This window comes from Pteropus medius, unplaced genomic scaffold (assembly GCF_902729225.1).
Source record: "Pteropus medius unplaced genomic scaffold, Ma_sr-lr_union100, whole genome shotgun sequence".
Lineage (NCBI taxonomy): Eukaryota > Metazoa > Chordata > Mammalia > Chiroptera > Pteropodidae > Pteropus > Pteropus medius.
Window position 1 is genome coordinate 16,548,132 of NW_024340692.1, and position 18,428 is coordinate 16,566,559.

General features: G+C 39.0%; 1 protein-coding gene across 6 annotated transcripts in view; it reads left to right on the plus strand.

Moving 5' to 3' along the window:
- The window catches only part of TJP2 (tight junction protein 2), a 102,077-nt gene extending 91,044 nt beyond the window's left edge, over positions 1–11,033 (plus strand). For 4 of the 6 annotated variants that reach the window (XM_039836098.1, XM_039836272.1, XM_039836187.1 and 1 more), the window contains 6 exons: positions 3,354–3,454; positions 4,673–4,885; positions 6,107–6,217; positions 7,404–7,736; positions 8,899–8,978; positions 9,889–10,542. In XM_039836098.1, coding sequence (XP_039692032.1) covers positions 3,354–3,454; positions 4,673–4,885; positions 6,107–6,217; positions 7,404–7,736; positions 8,899–8,978; positions 9,889–10,054 — 1,004 coding nt within the window. In that variant the 3' untranslated portion in view covers positions 10,055–10,542. Of the gene's footprint in view, positions 1–3,353; positions 3,455–4,672; positions 4,886–6,106; positions 6,218–7,403; positions 7,737–8,898; positions 8,979–9,888 lie in introns of all 6 variants that reach the window. The other 2 variants (XM_039835917.1, XM_039836024.1) reach the window with 2 other exon arrangements.
- Positions 11,034–18,428: the final 7,395 nt, after the last annotated feature.

The following is an 18,428-nucleotide window of genomic DNA, read 5'->3' on the forward strand; positions in this document are numbered from 1 at the left end:
GACATAATATGATGTCTGGATTTGCATAAATAATCTTCAGTGAGGAGAAGTGGGTAGGGCTATAGACAAGACAAGACTGGCCGTGAGCTGATAGTTATCGAAGCTGAGGCTAGGTGATGTGCACATGGGAGTTCATTAAACTGTTCTCTCTACTTTTGTATATGTTTAAATTTTCCATAATAGAATATTTTTTTAAAGTTTCTGAAATGAAGACCCACTGCTGCTATTACTCATGAAAGTAAAACAATTTAAGAATATGACGTTTTATTAATTGAATATACGCCCTACCTATATAAATGACTAGTTCTGTGATTATGCAATAATTAAGGGCTTAAAAGGGTTACTAAAGTTTTTGGTTATGCAAGTTTGTGGAAGCCACATGTTGGATGTAATATCTTTAGGTTAATGATAGCTTTTTTGAGTTCAGCAACCAATCATTGTCAATCTATGTTATATTTAACATATCTGACACTGAGGAGGGAGAGAGTGTGAATGAATATATGTCCACATTAGAAAATTTTTTAAAATTGTAAAAAATTTTTAAAAAATTTTATTATAGAATACATTGTATGTGTTGAAAAAGTTATTTGTTAAAACATAGAGTTTGAATTACATGTTTTCTTAGAATTTCTGAAGCACTCAGTGGATGGTTTGAAGACTACAGAAATGGAATTATGAATTTAGAGACCCAAGCAGGGCCACCCTATGTGTGAAAGTATGGGATTTTAAAGTACCACAAGATATTTTAGTACTTTTATTAGCTTTCACAGTTTTCATTAATGTGAAATTCATTCAGTGTTGCATATTATTAACAAAAGTAATTCTGCGTTATTATATAGTCTTTTGAAAAAGCTTGGAGGAAAAAGTGAATGTTGTACCAGCTGAAAGAACCCTAACTGCAGTAGTCAATCCTTGGTCTCCCTAAGGTGTATGGAGACTCTGATGACCACAAGAAGCAGAGGGATGATGCTGGTCTGTCTGGCCAAGCACCTTGGTTGACACTTCCCATTCAAGGAGGCGGGGGCGGGTGTCTGCCGTTTGAATAGCTCAACTGAGATTTAATTTATATATCCTACCATTTTACCCATTTAAAATGTATAGTTCAATGGTTTTTAGCATATTCAGAGTTGTGTAGCCATCACCACAATCCATTTTAGAACATTTCATCACCCCAAAAAGAAACCCCATATCCATTAGTATTCATTCCTAATTTCTCCCTACCCTTCCAGCCTTGCATCTCACCTTTTGCTATTGCTGTTGACACTCTCCAACCTCCTTGGCTGGGGAGGGAGTAGTGACCACACTTGTTCCAGAGTACAACTGCCAGGATGCTCTTAGAATCTCAGGACTTCCACCTGAGACAGAGGCTGATTAAAGATCCTTTCAATATTTCACTTTCTTGAGTTCGAGAGATGTACTAAGCCTATCCAGGGATATACAGGTCCAGTCCAGAGGTTGGGAACAGTAGAAAATAACTAATATTGCTTGAAGCCAAAGACTCTGAAGAACCCAATGAGCAAAAGCCAACAGTAGACCAAAGGTGTTGAATTCCAAAGTAAACTTTTCAAAAGAAGGTAGCATCATAATTGTGCACCCACCTGTTAAAGAGAGGGCAGGTACCTGAGTTGGATGTTATCAGCTTAGCCGGATGTTACCTTTATATGGGGCTTAGGAAATTGGCTACAGTGAAGTTCTTTTTTCTTTCTTTTTTTCCCTTTTCTTGTACTTGACTCAATGTGAATTCAGTAGCAGGTTTTATGACCTTTTTCATTTCATCAATGTGCATGAACATATTTTCTGCATTTTATAAACAGCCCTTTTAACTTTAGGTTTTCCTGGTAAATATGGTAAATATAGACTGTACTCATCTCAGACAACTCCAACTTAAAGCTCAAAAAGGTAGCTGAATGTCCTGTATACAGTTAGTGCAAATCACTCATTTCGTCTCTGGAGCATACAGTCTTATTTCTATATTTAAGTACTATGGCATCACGTTTTACCCAAAAGCACAGTAATCTTTGCAAAGTACCATAATAAGGATGCAAAAGCCCAAGGAATCAAGGTTAATTTTCCTTGACTTGTCCAATGTATCAGTTTATTCTAATGCTATAAATAATTAACAACTAGGGAAATTGTAAGCTCATTCAGGATATTTTAAGGTCAACATTAGAACTTCTTAAATCAAAGAATGATATATGTTACTAGGAAGAAAACTTGAAGCATAATTGCTTACAAAATTTGCTTAGTAGTTCTTTTTTGGCTATCTATAGAGAATTATGCAAACTTCGGAATAGGTGGAGCAGGGTACCAAACAACTTTTACCAGCAAAGCCCCAGTTTTCTTTTGGGTGCTACACAGAATGCCATACTCTCTAATACAAGGCTGTGACATTGTCCTTCTTTAAAAAATCCTGGTTTTCCTGCAGTGTGATCATTTTAGCTCCGATTTAATTTATTATTCTGGACCAATTTGCTTCTAAGGTTTTATCTCCATTAGGTCCATAAATACATATTGCTGAAGAATGATTTGCATATGTTTTACTTGGTTGACATTTTATATTGGTGCTCTAAATTCATATTTTCAACTGGGCTGTGTCGTGCAGTGGCTAAGGCCATAGGCTCTAAAAGGAAACTTTTGAGTTTGTATCTAGGCTTCTTCACTTATTTAGTGTGAGGCCTTGGGCTAGTTAATTGCATTACTGTGCCTCAGTTTCTCTTCTCTAACATGGGGATAATGCACTACCTACCTCACAAGGTCTGTATGAGCATGAAATGTGCTTATCCATGTGAGGTATTTGGAATAGCGCTTGGTCAATTCATAGCAAGTGCTATTATCTAAGATACGTTTTGTTCTGAACAGAAACTGTATATTACTTGAATATGCACCTGTAGAGCTGTATGTATATTCTAAAATATTTAAGTCTATCAAAATGATCTGCATTTAAGTGTTATCTAAAGTATTTTATTGGAGGTATCTAACAGCACATTAGTGAATATTTTTCTTATTTGTAATACACATGTCTCTGTAATAATCTTTAAAATATAGTACTTTGATATTGGTTTTTGATGAGTTTTCTTTGCTCCTGAAAATGTACTCTTTAAAAATTTATTTTTTAAAGGTACTTTTTCTGAAAAAATAGACATTCTGAAAATTCATCCATTTTTAGCTTTATATCATCCATCTGCAGTGAAAACTCAACAAAAGAGATTTAGTATTTAAATATGTGTGAACTTTTCTTGCCTTTGCCAATGTTTTAATTCAGATATGACAGAAATGAGTATAAATTATGTTAAATAAGTTTTCTTAAGTTGCTCTGGAAATTGATGCAGACCTTTTTGCCTACATTTCTACAGCTACAATCAACCTAAATGCAGCCAATGATAGTTGGTTTGGCAGCTTAAAGGACACAATCCAGCATCAGCAAGGAGAAGCAGTTTGGGTCTCTGAAGGAAAGGTATGTGGCATAAATACTCTGCTGTGAGGTGAGACTCTGCGTTTTGAATCTTTCTCAAGAGGATAGTGAATGTAGTACAGCCATGCGCATTTGAAGTGATTCCAAAGTATGTGCTAATCAAGTTTGACATTTTATAAATTCTCTGAAAAATAATAAAATGAAGGGGCTTTTTTAAAAAAGCAGAATGTAATATACGCAACCCTACATTCACTTCCTTTTTACTTTTAACGTAGTAACTAGTCATGTATTCCAAGCACACTAATCAGAGCTTACAAGATCTCTAGCTGAGCACCACAGCTGACAAAGGACGGGGAAACTGAGAGTGGAGGTGAGAGGTGAGTTTGAGAGCCATGGAGAACATGGTTAAAAATTAATAGAGAGCAGAAAAGTGAACAGAGGCGGAATCATTTGCTTAGAAAGAAGGTTGGCACAGAATGTGTCTTAGGCATTTGAGTAGGTGATAAGAGGACGTTAGGAAATTTGCGTAGGCTTCTAAGATTGGCTAGTTTCTCATCCATGGACATAGCTTATGCACAACTCTACCGAAGGGAGGATACAGACAGAGTATATGATTTTCTGCGGTTCTAGGAGCCTGTGGTGCTAGTCTTCTGTAGTCCAGCAGAATTGAAGTAGCTTGTGGGACCATAGAGGTACAGTTTCATTGCAGAAGTGAGTCGATATCCAGTGAGATTGTCGAGTCCTAGTCTTGTCCTTTGGGAACTGCATATTTAGTCAAGATGTCTAGCCTCTCCTGAGCACCCACAGTCTGCTAAGACTCTGTGCTAGCCTCCTCACTGACAAGTTGAATAGGACAGAGTTTCTGCCCTCAAGGATTTGGGAATCTGGTGGCTGAACGAAGGGGTATGCAGCACAAGTTAGCGTGCATTTTTTACTAGGAGACAAGTACTAGCAGAAGAAACTCGAGAGAAGCCAGATTCTGGAAGAAAAGCACAACAGTCAGAGGAAGCGGACTCAGTAGCGTTGTAGAGGATGGATGGTAGCAAGAATAGATAGGGTGGAGAGTTCCTAATTTGAGTTCCTGCACAAAAATTAACATAGTAATTTAAAGCCAAGTGATTCAGGAAAATAAAGGTGACTTCCCTTTCTAGAAAATGTCACGGTTTTAGTCACTTGGCTGTGCCCTTGGGAATTTTCTTGAGTTCCCACTCCCAGGAGCCCTAGCACACACCACTGACCCTCCGAAACAAATTCCTCTAGATGGAAGGGATGGATGATGACCCTGAAGACCGCATGTCCTACTTAACCGCCATGGGCGCGGACTATCTGAGTTGCGACAGCCGCCTCATCAGTGACTTCGAAGACACCGACGGTGAAGGAGGCGCCTACACTGACAATGAGCTGGATGAGCCAGCCGAGGAGCCACTGGTGTCTTCCATCACCCGCTCCTCGGAGCCGGTGCAGCATGAGGAGGTGAGGTGAGGCGAGGCAGGCCACAGGCTGCAAGGCCATGGGCAGGAAAAGAAGGTTTGGTGTTTCACTTGAATTCTTCTGGATGACTGTTAATTCAGGATGCTGTAGAAGGTATTTCTAGGGGTTGGAACAGATGACTTCTAGGGATTCTCTCATTCCAAGTCAGTGCCTGCATGGTCGCAGTAGTGGTCCATGGGAAAGTGGGACAGGAACTGAGCGCTGGGAAAGGTTGCGTGGTCAGCAGTTATCACACCGATGCCCTTGGGCATGATGGGTAAAACTGAATGGCGTTATGAGCCAGCTCTCCAAATTACAGGTGGAACATTGCTTTTTAAATACAATATTGTTGTATTTACTTGTAACCTTTGATTAGGTCTCTCTCTATATACTCTTAGGTATCCTTGCCCTTCTCCAGCCTACTTCTAACCTTTCTAATACTGCCAAAGCTCCTGAGTGTTTCCCCATCAGTTTCCTTCTCTCTTGCATTTCAGTTTTTGAATTGAGTTCATGATCACATATGTCTGATCACATGTACTATGCATCCACTGGCTAGTGAATAGACAGTTTCTGTGATCCTAGAAATCACAGTGATAGGCACTAAGTTAGGACCAGAGCAATTATTAGTTACACCTCAGAGAACATTGGGATAATGATCTTTGTAGATGAGATTATCCATATATTTGGATAATTATTGTTGTGGACTTCCCTTTAGCAGTTTAGCTCATTTCAGTGAATGATTTTATTTTTTATGAAAAAGAAGTACCAAAAATTAAGTTGAAAGGGGTGATAAAATCCACCATAACAAAAAAATTAGTATATACCACTGGACAAGTTGTAAAGAATAAATTAACTCCTCAGTATCTACAGATAGAGACAAGCTAAATGCTTAAAAATGTTAAATGCCAGCTATAAGTGACAAAAGGGATTTTAGACTTTAGACTTTTTTTTGCACTTTAAAGGAAGAGACTACTACAATGGATGCATCTAGTTTAAAAAAATATATCTGAAATATTTGCTAATGGGAGCATGCCTAGTATCTGCCTTTTCTATAAAGCAGCACTGAGTCAGTATCTGAGCTTATGCAAATTATGAACTTTTATGCAAGTTATAACCCTCCAATTCTGAATATGTGCAAGTCTTCAGAACTCCAGCAAAGCAGACGAGTGCTCTTTTCTCTCTGCTTGGATGTTCTTGTTGTGAATGAACCTTTATGTCTTGTAGAGCATAAGGAAACCCAGCCCAGAGCCACAAGCTCAGATGAGGAGGGCTACTAGCAGAGATCAACTTAGGGACACTAGCCCACCCCCGGCATTCAAACCAGAGCCGCCCAAGGTACGTGGCTGGGAAGAAGCCCAGGATGGGAAGGGAAAGGAAGTGGACGTCCCTGGAACTCCCTGCATAGCCAGGGAAGAGCGCACACTATAAAATGGCTTTGAATTGTGTTTTTGACTCACCATTTCTCTTAGAACTTCCCTTTTGACCTATTTGGTAAAACCCAAAATTAGAGAAGGGTGAAAAGTTAGGAAGGAGGTAAAGGAAGGTTAAGGAGAGTGTACAATTCTAGGACTGTTAGTTTTTTTAAAAAAATTAATCGATTGATGTAGAAAGATGAAAGTTTGACAAATACTGCATGCCCAGAATCAGCAGTCTCAGAATCTGCTTTTCTGTCCAATTAGAATGTTCTGCCCACAATCTGATAGATGCACCAGAAAATGCTTACTGATGATTTGCTAAAGAAAACGATCATCACAATTTTTTCGTAACTCTTATGATGATGATGGTTTAATTTATTTTTTAAATAAATCATTATCCAGAATAGAATCAATATAAGAACACATGGGTGTTTGTCATATGATTCTTTATCTCCTCTCTGAATCAAAGCTGTGACTATACGCTTTTCCTTACACTCAATAACATTTCTCTATTTAACTCAATAATTTAGGCGAGAAGAAAGTACTGATGTATTTTGTGAGCTATTAGAAGTAATTAGTGACCTCGTAAAATATATCAGTGACAATTTACAAGCTGGCCTAGGACCGAACTATGAAAGGAAAATGGCCATTGATGTGATATGCCCTCCCCCATCCCCACTCTGGTCTCATCCATGGCTGGATATGGGCCCAACGTCCAGGCCAGGGCATGCACCCTTGGTGTGGTGTGAACTAAGGAGCCCACTCTTTGATCCTGAAGCCTGACTTGTTCTGAGGTTTCTCCAAAGTTCTAATCCCTTCCAGTGTGAAATGAGGTCTGATCTACCTCTGGCATTTGCTGGACTCCCAGCACTTCCCCAGCATCCTCTTGATTTCCAGAGCTTTTATTCTTTTCTGTAGGGAGCGAGGTAGGGATCAGGTTGCCCAATCAGTGGCTGTTTGCCCTGCTATATTTGATTTTTTTGGTCAGAATGGTATTTTTTGACCAACTTTGGAAACTGATCAGGAAATGGAGTGTATTAAATCACTAATATAGATGTGAAAATAAACCGAAACCCAAGATCAAAATCTGTCATTGCTCTCTGCAGGCCAGAACCCAGAACAGAGAAGAGTCCTTCGAATACTCCAGATCCTATGAATACAAGTCAAACTCCCCCCCAGCTATGGCTGGTCACGAAATTCTGGGGGCATCTGCCAAAGGTCATCCTCCTCCCGTTGCAGCGAAACCTTCCTTTGGCCGGCCTATACTGAAGCCCTCCACCCCGGTCCCTCCCCCAGAGAGTGAGGACACGGGAGAGGGCAGCGAGGGGCAAGATAACACACCCAAGTCTGTCCTGGGCAAAGTGAAAATATTTGAGAAGATGGATCACAAGGCAAGATTACAGAGAATGCAAGAGCTCCAAGAAGCACAGAATGCAAGGGTAATTGTTTTCAAACTACTAGGTTGTCTTAGGGTGTCAGCAATGAGCATTTTAAATGGGTTTCATTTCAGTAGAATGGTGTACAGTCCTTTTTCCATTGCCACAGACATAAAAGGGACATTCACATGCATGATGTCAATGGCACATCCTGTATATGTCATTTCTAGATTGTCAGCTATTTGTGTGTATCTCTTTTTCTTCCAGTCAAGAAAGCCTTAACAATACAGGTGAATCAGATTATGTGCTTTGTACTTGAGAACATTATGTCGGGTTCTGGAATGTGGAAGTGTGACAAGAGAATCAGTGCCGCTCGGAAGTTATTTTTTGTTAAAACATTTGCTGTGTTTACTGAGTTCTAATTTGCTCCCAGATTTGCCATAGAAACCAAGCAAACCTTGGGTTCTAAAATTGACAAAATGATAGGCCCTTAGATTGTACTTTTTTATATTGTTGTTTATATTTTTGTACCCTGAGCAGATATAACCTTTCAAAAGTTAAAGAAGAATTTAGGTAAAGGTCTGTGGAGCATATTTTGCCCGGTGGATATGGGAGTTTTCTTCATTTAAATCTATTACAACAGCAGTGCTTCTTAGCATTTTTCTTTGTTTCTTTTTTTTTACTGTGGTAAAATATACATAAACATAAAATTTACCATTTTAACCATTTTTAAAATGTTAATTGGCGTTAAGTACATTCACATTCTGTACACTTATCTCTTATCATCTATCTCCAGAACTTTTTCATCCTCCCTAACTGAAACCCCGTACCTATTAAACTATTCAGCAATTATTTCCCATTTCATGCCCCCCGCCACCCCCAGTCTCCATCGTCCCCTGGTAACCATGCTATTTTTTTCCTCTGTGATTTTGACTACTTAGCATCCTCATATAAGTGGAATCATACAATATTTGTCCTTTTGTGACTGGCTTATTTCCCTTAGTATAACGTCCTCGGGGTTCAGCCATGCTCTAGCATGTGACAGAATTTTATTGCTTAAAACATTTTTCCTACTTGACATGTACCATTAGGCATCACACAGCAGCATGGAAACTAGAGAGTTGCTTCTATTTTGCCTCTTCTTGAAATGGAATTAGAAACCAACAAGTGACTATTCAGTGGTTCATTCTTTCTTTCTTATTCTTTTTTGTCTTAATCACCACAGATTGAAATTGCTCAGAAGCATCCTGATATCTATGCAGTTCCGATCAAAACCCATAAGCCAGACCCTGGCCAGTACACAAGGTAAGGGCTGCTTGACAAGTATAGGTCTGCAAGAGGGGCTTACCTCGGACTTGGACTCCTAAGAAAGTATTTTCTTTATTCGCATTTCAAAGTAATAAGACTTTTTTCCTGGTCAGTGGTTTGCCTTACTTATTTAGACAAATTTAATTTTAAAGATAACAGAATCAAAATTTCATGGTAATTTTGTCTGTGTGCTGAAACTCTGACAAAGCGTAATCGTTGACATTTCAAGTCAGTCCCCTTTGACACTTTGAAGCGCAGATATATTAAATTGTAATAGGATAGCACATGAGCAAACTTCCTGGGTACGTAGACCAGTTTCGTCACTGCTGTTTTCTGGCTCCAAGCCAAGCTGCTTAATTCCTTTGCATCACCTAGCGAAGTCAGGCCACTTGTGCCGACCTATGGTTTGAAGGAAAGATAACAATCAATTGACGATGTTGGTAAGATGCGACATTTTAAAAAATGCTACCTAAGCACTAGGAATTACCACAGTATCTTCCTGTTGAACTTTTACACTGCATCATTTCCTGCTTCCGAGAATAGTGCAAAAATAAATCACATTTCTTGTGGCTGTTCTGCCTGGAAGCTAGAGTCTAATTTTACAGCAGTAGAAAACTAGGGGCAAATTCTACCAGTCAAACAGTAGCACTTGTGCCAATGAACTTAGGGGTGGGCAGGGCACCCCTTGTCTAGCTAGGGAATCCTTAGGTTAGGGAGCACCTGGAGGGCTTCCTCCTTCATTACCCAAGCGGGCATCAGCCTTGACCTATTACTCTTATCCCCACTCCCATAACTCTGAACCTGAAGAGGGGCCAGGAGTGTCCCTGGTTTGTCAGCACAGTGTGGCTCAGAGGTAAGTGGTCTTGGGTGATTGTCCACTGTGCATTTAACCCTCTCAATTTTTTAGTTCCAGACCCCCTGAGCCACAGAAAGGTCCTTCCATACTCTATCAAGATGCCAGAGGAAGTTATGGCAGTGACGTGGAGGAGGAAGAATATCGCCAGCAGCTGTCAGAACACTCAAAGCGTGGTTATTACGGCCAGCCTTCCCGATACCGGGACACAGAGTTGTAGGTGTCTGAGAATTGACTTTTCGTACCCAGCTGCCGCCACCTCAGAGTACCTGCGAAACCACGGGATGGTTCTTTCCAGTTAAAATGCACCGTGGAGATGTGCCGGGACTTGAGTTCCTGTCCAGGGGACAGCCAAGCAAATTCAGAACTGAAGGCTCTATTTCTGGGGCTGGGTCTGGGGAGGTTTTGGCTTTTTGCTCAGAATTCAGAGAAACACTACAGTTTGATACTGTTTCCTGCTTCAGTGGACCAAAATCTGTATTAATTCTGTTTGCATATTTTTAACATGTCTATTAAGAATTAATAACTACTTTTCCTCATCAATAGCTGTCTTCAAGGACTGTTTCAATGTGAGACAGAATGTGAAAAAAAGAATAGAAATACTGTTGGACTCCAACTAAATTCAAAGAAGTATTTTATTACAACTTTAAGTGCCTTTGATGAGAAGTGTCTTAAATTTTCTTCCTTTGAAGCTTTTTATGCAAAGCCATAATGGACTAAAACCTTTTGACTACATTTTCATACCAGTTTAATAGCTATAGTTTTCCCTGCACTGTGTCATCTTTTCAAGGCATTCGTCTTTGTAATATTTTCCATAAATTCTGACTGTATGTATATAGCTATTCTTGGTAGTTTGGCTACCAGTGTTAAACAGGTTGAAGACCAAGAAACTGGTATAGAAAGTTTTTGTTTGTATAAAACTATGTGCTCCACAAAAGCAGATACTCAAGACAAACACAATTTCCAAAAGTGTGTGTGTGTGTGTTGACAACAGTTTTATAATGTAATAAAAAGGAGGACATCGCAATCAGCCAATTTGCTTTGTGGTGGATTTCTACACTGATGCCTATTTTTAAATGCAACTTGTATTTCAGTTATTGATCATATAAGTGAGGATGTGCCCCTTGCTGAAAGTTGGAATATGGAGACATAGGAAAAAAACAAAATAGAAACTACCCGTAATCTCATTTCTCAGAAAACTTTGGTGCATATCCTCTAATTATATATTTGTGGATGTCTGTGTATGTTATACTTGGAGGTAAACTATGTTTGGAGTTCTGTTTCTTAGCTTTTCTATTTAGCATTCTGTCATGAACATTTCTCTCAGGTAGTTAAAACTCAGGCAAACATTGCTAATAATTAGAATAATACATTGTGTGACTGCTTCATAAGTAGATTGTTCTGCTATTGTGGCTGTTTGTAATGTTTCCAGTCTTTTGCCACTTTTACATGAAGTATACCTCTTTATATATTAATCTATTTTCCTATGTCTGTGATCAGCATTTCAATCCTTTTCTGCAGGTAGGTTCTCAGAAGTGGAATAGCTGAGCAAAAATATAGGAACGTTTTTAAGGCTCTTAAAGTTTATTGCCAGATTGCTTCCTAGAAAAATCGCATCAATTTATACTCCCACATTCACTCTTTAAAGCCTAAAATATGTTTAGAATTTAAGGACGACAGTCTAGGAATTTAGGCTTGTATGAATCAAAAGTATACTGATTTTAGGAAAGGAAAAGACTTTTGGTTCCGGTAAGGGTCTGTTATAATATGCATTGACATAAAGGTGTTAAGCTTGTGATTTAGTCAAGTTAGAAATTCGGCTGACTTATAACTGAGTTTTAAATATATCCTTGGTTGTGTCTATCAATCTGGGTGCTGAAATTCATAAACCATTTAGTGCAGATCAAACTTCTGAGCAGTCCTCAAGGCACTGACTCAAATCTGCATGTTTCATAAATAAAAGCCACCTTTTGTGGATAGAAAAAATACACTGGTTAAATATATGATGATTTAGTTTGCATATGTCCTTTAAACACAGGAATGAGCCCTTTTGCAAACTCAGGGGAAGAGAGGAGGCTTTTTAGCAGGAGCTAGGCTGTCATCTGATCCAGCACTATTTTTGTAATACCTTAAGTGGTGCAGACAGGCAGAACCTCTGATCCACAGAATGTCCCATAGTATGCCTGATAGGCCACCAGTATCTGCCCACCTCCTTTTAATTTATATTCTGCTTTGTTCAGGGAAGGATTTAAGGCTGCCTACAATATATGTGTAGTATAATTAAGGAAAATGGGTGCTAGGCAAATGAAGAAAGGGGAGATTTTCAAAATAGGAATGACAAAGCCACAAGCGAGAGTAGTGTGTAATGTAGGAGCTGTCAGGGCTCCTCTGCTGTCCCAAGGCTAGTGTGGCGCACGTGATCTGATTCAGAATGTCCCTAAGTGGAGAAAGTTGTTTGGAATTTTCTTCCCCTCCAGCATTCTGTTTATTCTGTGAGGTCTTAGGTTGCATCATGCAACTATCGCTACTTATTTGCAAGGATGATTTTGGAGGTACGTTTCTTAACTGTGTTCTTTCATCGAGGGCAGAAGCACAATTCCAAGGGCCACTCAGTGAAAGTTATGAAGAAAGTACCCAAAGCTGCAGTGTAGAAACACCACTATGCATTTTGGCCTAATCCAGAGATCAATGAAAGAGAGGGGCAGGGGGAGAACATTCGAGGGAATTGACTCACATGATTATGTAGACTTGGTAAATACAAAATCCGCAGGATAGGCCTGTAACCTAGAGACCCAGGGAAGACTTACAGTAGATCTGCCTCTGAGGATTAGAGGAGAGAGGAACAAAGAGAATGAGGAACTGGAAAAAAATGAGGGAGAAGGGCTGGACCTAAACCAGAAACTTCCCATCCCCCTTTCCTCCTCTAATCCCCCATCCACTGGCACACTCTTTTCCCTTCATCCCTCTTCCCCACCAGCCATTCTGAAACAATTCCATTAAGGACTACAGGAAGTATAGAAGGGCCAAAAGGACCTGTGGGAAACATAGCTGATAAATACACATAAACCTCATTAGAAGCACAGGAAATGGGAACCATAGCAAGATACTTTGGAAGGGTTTGAAATAGGAGGGAAAAGTTCTGAATGCTTTCGAAATGAATACACCTTTGAGTCAAAATGTAAATGATTCAAATATCAAGTATTTAAAAATATCAAAATGATGTTTTACACCAATAAATATACTAGCATTTATTACTTGAAAATAGCGGGCCAGAATATAAAAGTCACTAATGCAGTGCCTACCCCAAATCAAATGTTAATTCCTCCCTTGGAACTAACCAGGAGCTGGCTTCCTGTTATCTCTATCCTGCTGTCACAGTGCAGAGAGGTTATGAACTCAGATTCTGGAACTAAAGCGATTTTATGTTCAAACCCAATTTTTGTCAGTTATTAGTTCTGAATTTGGGGCAAGTTACTCAAATTTTTTAAGCTTCAGGGTTTTTATTTTTATAAAATACGGATAGAAAATTATAATACTATATTATATTTTTGTGTGTGTATCACTTTAATAGGATGGTATACATAAAATGTTTGCAATAGTAACTGGCACAAAATAAATCCTCAATAAAAGTATTATGACTATCAATGGTATCACCATACTAATTTAGAAACCTGAGTGGAATTGGTGTCTTTGATTTTCTTACTCTTCCTCCAATTGATGACCTATTTTATTCTGCTTAAGAACTATTTTTACTTTGTCCCTCCATCCCTTTTCCCATAGCCACTATCCTAGTTCAGACAGTTGTAAACTCTCTAATCCAGGTAGCAGGCAGAATCTATTTCTAACATTGATCTGAGAATGTTTCCCTTCTGCTTAAAAAGACAGTGAGAATTCCCCTTGCCTAGACCAAAGTTTAATTCTTTTATTTGTTATTGAGACATAATTGAAATGTAATACTGTGTAAGTTTAAGATGATATACAATGTGTTGATTTGATACATTTATGTATTGCAATATGATTACCACCTCGGCTTTAGCTAACACCTCCATCACATCATGAAATTACCGTTTCTTTTTTGTGGTGAAAACAATTAAGATCTAGTCTCTTATCAACAAAATTTAATCCTTTATCATGGCAATCAAGGTTTTTCTGCTGTCCCCGTGGTAGACTGCATCATTGGCTCCAGGTCTTCACCCTTCTCAGTTACGTATGTCCTTTGCTATGTGACTACTGTTCCTTCCACTGAAGAGTCTGAATCTATTTTCTCAATCTTTGGCTCTAGGTTGACCACGTGACTTGCTCTCTTGTACGTTGCCATCATATGAGAGGAAACTTCCCAGGCCACCTGCTGTCCGCTGAGCAGGATGAGAGAGATGTAGAGCAGAAACATTCCAGCTGAGTCCAGCCTAGATCAGTAAAAGTATGAGAAATGATAAACAAGTGTTGTTTTAAGCCACTGAGTTTTGGGGTAGATTGTTATGCAGCAAGAGACCCCCAAATCCTTTTTCAGGTAACTCTCTCCTGCAAAGCTCATGTATGTCTCAATTTCATAGGATGACTTGCCCCCACTACCTTTTTTGAATTGTCCGCTCTTCCTGCCACTGGGAATACTCTTCCCTTTTCTTCGTTATCTTTCAAAACCCTTAGTCACTCTTCTAGGACCAGCTAATATGTCATATTCTTTGTCAGACCTTCTTTGATGCCTCCAACCAAATTTAACACTGACTCCCTCAATAAGCTTCCATAGCCCTTCATCTGAGTCTTCTGGCATATTCTAGTTATCACTGTACAGATCTTTTCCCCACTCATGTCTGTTTTCTTAAAGGGAGTGTGTGGGTGCGTGTGTGTGATCTTTTTATCCTCTTCAGTGCCCTATGTATATTCCAGAAATATTTTTTTTGTAAAAATGGAATGAAAGAATAAAGGAAGACATAAATTGAAATGTAATGTCTGTCTTTTATCACAAAAGCAAGTCAGTGATATAATGATTTTTCTGACCTTGTGCCCAGCTTAAACTTCGACATGGATACAACCGACATAAACTGGAGAACACTAGTAAAACAAGTTGAGAAAAACTGCTAAGAACTTAGTTTGGCTAGAAAAAGGCTAATATTACAGTATAATTCACAAAAAGATAAAATTATTCTCATGCAAATATAAAAGAAACACATGTCAAAGATTTTATTCAGCCCATTACTTAATGAAGGAATGAGTACGATGTTAAGACTGATTTAAAGAGCATTTGAGGAATCAAGTCTATATAACTAATTAAGGAATATTAAGGAATAAATGTATCAAATCAACAATAAAAATTCTGAGTTAAATACAAAACTGGTTCATATCCTACAGAAGAATAATGAAAACCTTTGTAGATATCTTTTCCACCAGACAATTTGCATCTCTATCAGACAAAAATCTACACATTAACATGTAATTTCTGAAAACTGTGATCAATAGCTTTAGCACTAATCAGCCACTATGTGAATTATTATGCTTAATAGTCACACAAACTATTTTGTAGATCATTAAAAAGATTAATTCTCTAAATTTGGATTATAGCAGGAATTTTGGCAAGCAAAGTCAATTAAAAATCTTGAGTGTGCTGAATATGACCTATTCTCTGCATTTCAAAGGTTGGTAAATTGTAAATTCTTTTATTTGCATGAGAATTTCCAAAATTAATTGTCCAATTTGTTCTTTGTAACAGCCCTGCAATGTAAGAATGGCAGGTATGCCACTTACTTGCCCAGAATCCTTCAGCTAATGAATCACAAGTATGGTTTGGATTCAAAACAGTTTTATGCTTCAAGTCCAGTTTTCCTCTCTTTCCATCTAGAAGCCCCTTCTATAGAATCTCTCAAAATAGTTTGTTGATCGTGTTGTATACTTTTCTACTTACAATTTTTTTTTTTTTTAATAGCACTTTAGAACTGAGTCTGCAAATTGCCAGAACTCATGGAACTAATCTATTTCACAAACATATTGTTTGGCCCACACAGGGTGATGAAATTTTATTTATTTAAAAGTTGGGAGATTTTACATACAAGTCCAGATTTGGGGCTTTTCTTTAAAAAAGAAATGATGTGGCAGTTCTGGGCCCACATCTTTGCATGACAACTGTAGGCTAGAGCTGGATGGCTCTGCTGCCTCATACAGATAGCTCTCATCCAGCCTCATTTACTAACATGGCCTTCGTGATTACTGAGGGCATGTTTGCAAACCTCACTCACCTCTTCCCTGTTTCCCCATTCCCCTACCAGACCCAGACCTAAGCAGCATGCAGCATCCACACAGCTGCTCCCCAACAGGTCCGCAACTTACTCTACATGATGGGCCAGAAATTTCACCTGGCTCTAAATGGAAAAATGAGTATTTCTTTTCGGGTCCTTTTCTATGTGGCTACTACAGTTTAAATGGGGGTGAATAAGAAATAGAGATTTTGGGAAGGGCGGCAGATGTATTTTTGTAGCTTAGAAAATGACCTTGCAAAGCTCAGCTGAATAAGGACCAATTAGGGTTTCTGAGGGATGGCTATCCATCTTCGTTAGCAAGATGATTGCAAAGGTCAGAACTGTGGAACCAGTCTGGGGAAATGCATTCTGAAAAATTCTCTAAAGAAAAATAATGTTGTCTAGTACATTAAGAGCGATTAGACTATAATTTTAGTCCCAGCTGCAAGTCTTGTTCTTGTGCCTGTATTCCTCTTCAGGCTTAAGTTAATTAACCTTTCATAAAATAGTCAACATTTAGCCATCGACAGATATGCGCATGACAGAGAGGAACGGAAACCTGTGCTGTTCAAGGGTCAACTGTAGTAGGTGCTCGACAAATTTAAGCCTTTCTTTTTTTAGCTAGATACAAAAGTTTATAATTTTTCAAAAATTGAGGTAAAATTCACATGATAATATAAAGTGAACCATTAACCATTTTAAAGTGTACAATTTAGTGGCATTCAGTACATTCACAGTGTTGGGCAAGCAACACATCTGTCTAGTTCCAAGACGTTTTCATTACCCTGAAAGGAAAACCTATACTCATGAGGCAATTATTCCCTATATACCTCTCCTCCAACCCCTGGCAACCATTAGTCTGCTTTCCGTCTCTATAAATTTGCCTATTCTGGATGTTTACCATAAACGGAATCATACACTATGTGACTGTATCTGGCTTCTTTCACTTGGCATATTATTTCAAGGTTTAAAAGCCTTTCTTTGGATTATTACTACTCTCTAAACACCTATGGCTGACATTCCAGAATTATTAGATTCCTTTTTGGGAATGAAGATAAGATGATGATGATAATAATAATTAATAATAATAATAGTTAATGGTTAAAATGCTTTTATAGGACAAGTAGAACTTCCTTCTCTGCATATTTGAGTGTCAGATATTTTGGGGTAAGTGGAAGACAAAGCCGCTCCTGTGTCGCTGCAGCCCCATAGTGGCACAAATGACAGACCAAATGTGCCTGCCTTGCTGGTGGGAAGACTGAGAGGGACAGGTTGGGACTGAGTGTTCCTTCCCCATAGCTATGGTTTATAAGGCTGGAGAGCAAATCCCTCAGCTGAAGAACGAGAATACTGAGGACCAGCCTGAAGAACTGTGTCCAGATTTCTCCAAGAATCGGGCTTTAGGCAGGTGCTGAGTATTGACTTAAGAGGCAAAGTGGGTCAACAAACAATCAATCAGCGGTGAAAGGGGAGAGAAAATTTCAGGGACAGCAGCCAAAAAGTCCTTGCCTGGGGGTGGGGGGAAGTTCCTTTTACAAGAATGTCATCAAGAACCAGACAAACCAGTCATAGTTCTTTCTTATAAAGTACACACACTTATTGAGTGCCTGGCTATTAGGGCCACAAAAATGAACAAAATGAGATAGATTCCTAGGGATCTCTCTGTCATGAGGAGCGAGTGAGTAAATTCATTTAAAGGGCCATAATTTATCCTTAGACCACTGTCTGTCAAATAGTATTCGACAAGTGGTAGCTGTTATTACTGTTATCACAGTGCCTGTTTGATATTTTCTGACTGTTAATTATAGTAGTAGTAGAAGCAGTAGTAGTGAGATAGATATAGATACAAATATAGATACACAAATATGGATATAGGTACATAGTTATAGATAGATACAGTCCTTTGGGGATTCTTTCAGTTGCTGTGTAGCTCAATTCCAATAATGCTTTCCCCAAATGGGAAGATAACTATAACTATAGGTGAGTTCTGGTACATCATGAGACAGACCTAAGCCCCACTGATCACCTTAACTACATAAGTCCTCTCTGACTGGTGGGCAACAGTGGCATTTGGGGTCTCCAAAAAGTAGTGTTAATTCAAAGCCAATGGCTAGTAACCCCCCCAAATTCTGATTATTTGCCCTTTTCCAATCAATCTACAGTCACCTGGCAAATGGCCTCAGGTTTCTTGGGGGAAGGCTGGGAGGTATAAATTTCTGGTGATACGGCAAGTTTCTTCCTCAATAGGCCCAGCCTCCCCCTCACTCAAGGAGCTTTAGGTGTGTGAACTGCCTCATGTCTGGAAACTGACCGAGGAGCCATGCCTCCTCCGTTACAACGATTCAAGTCAGACTTTCCTTCACC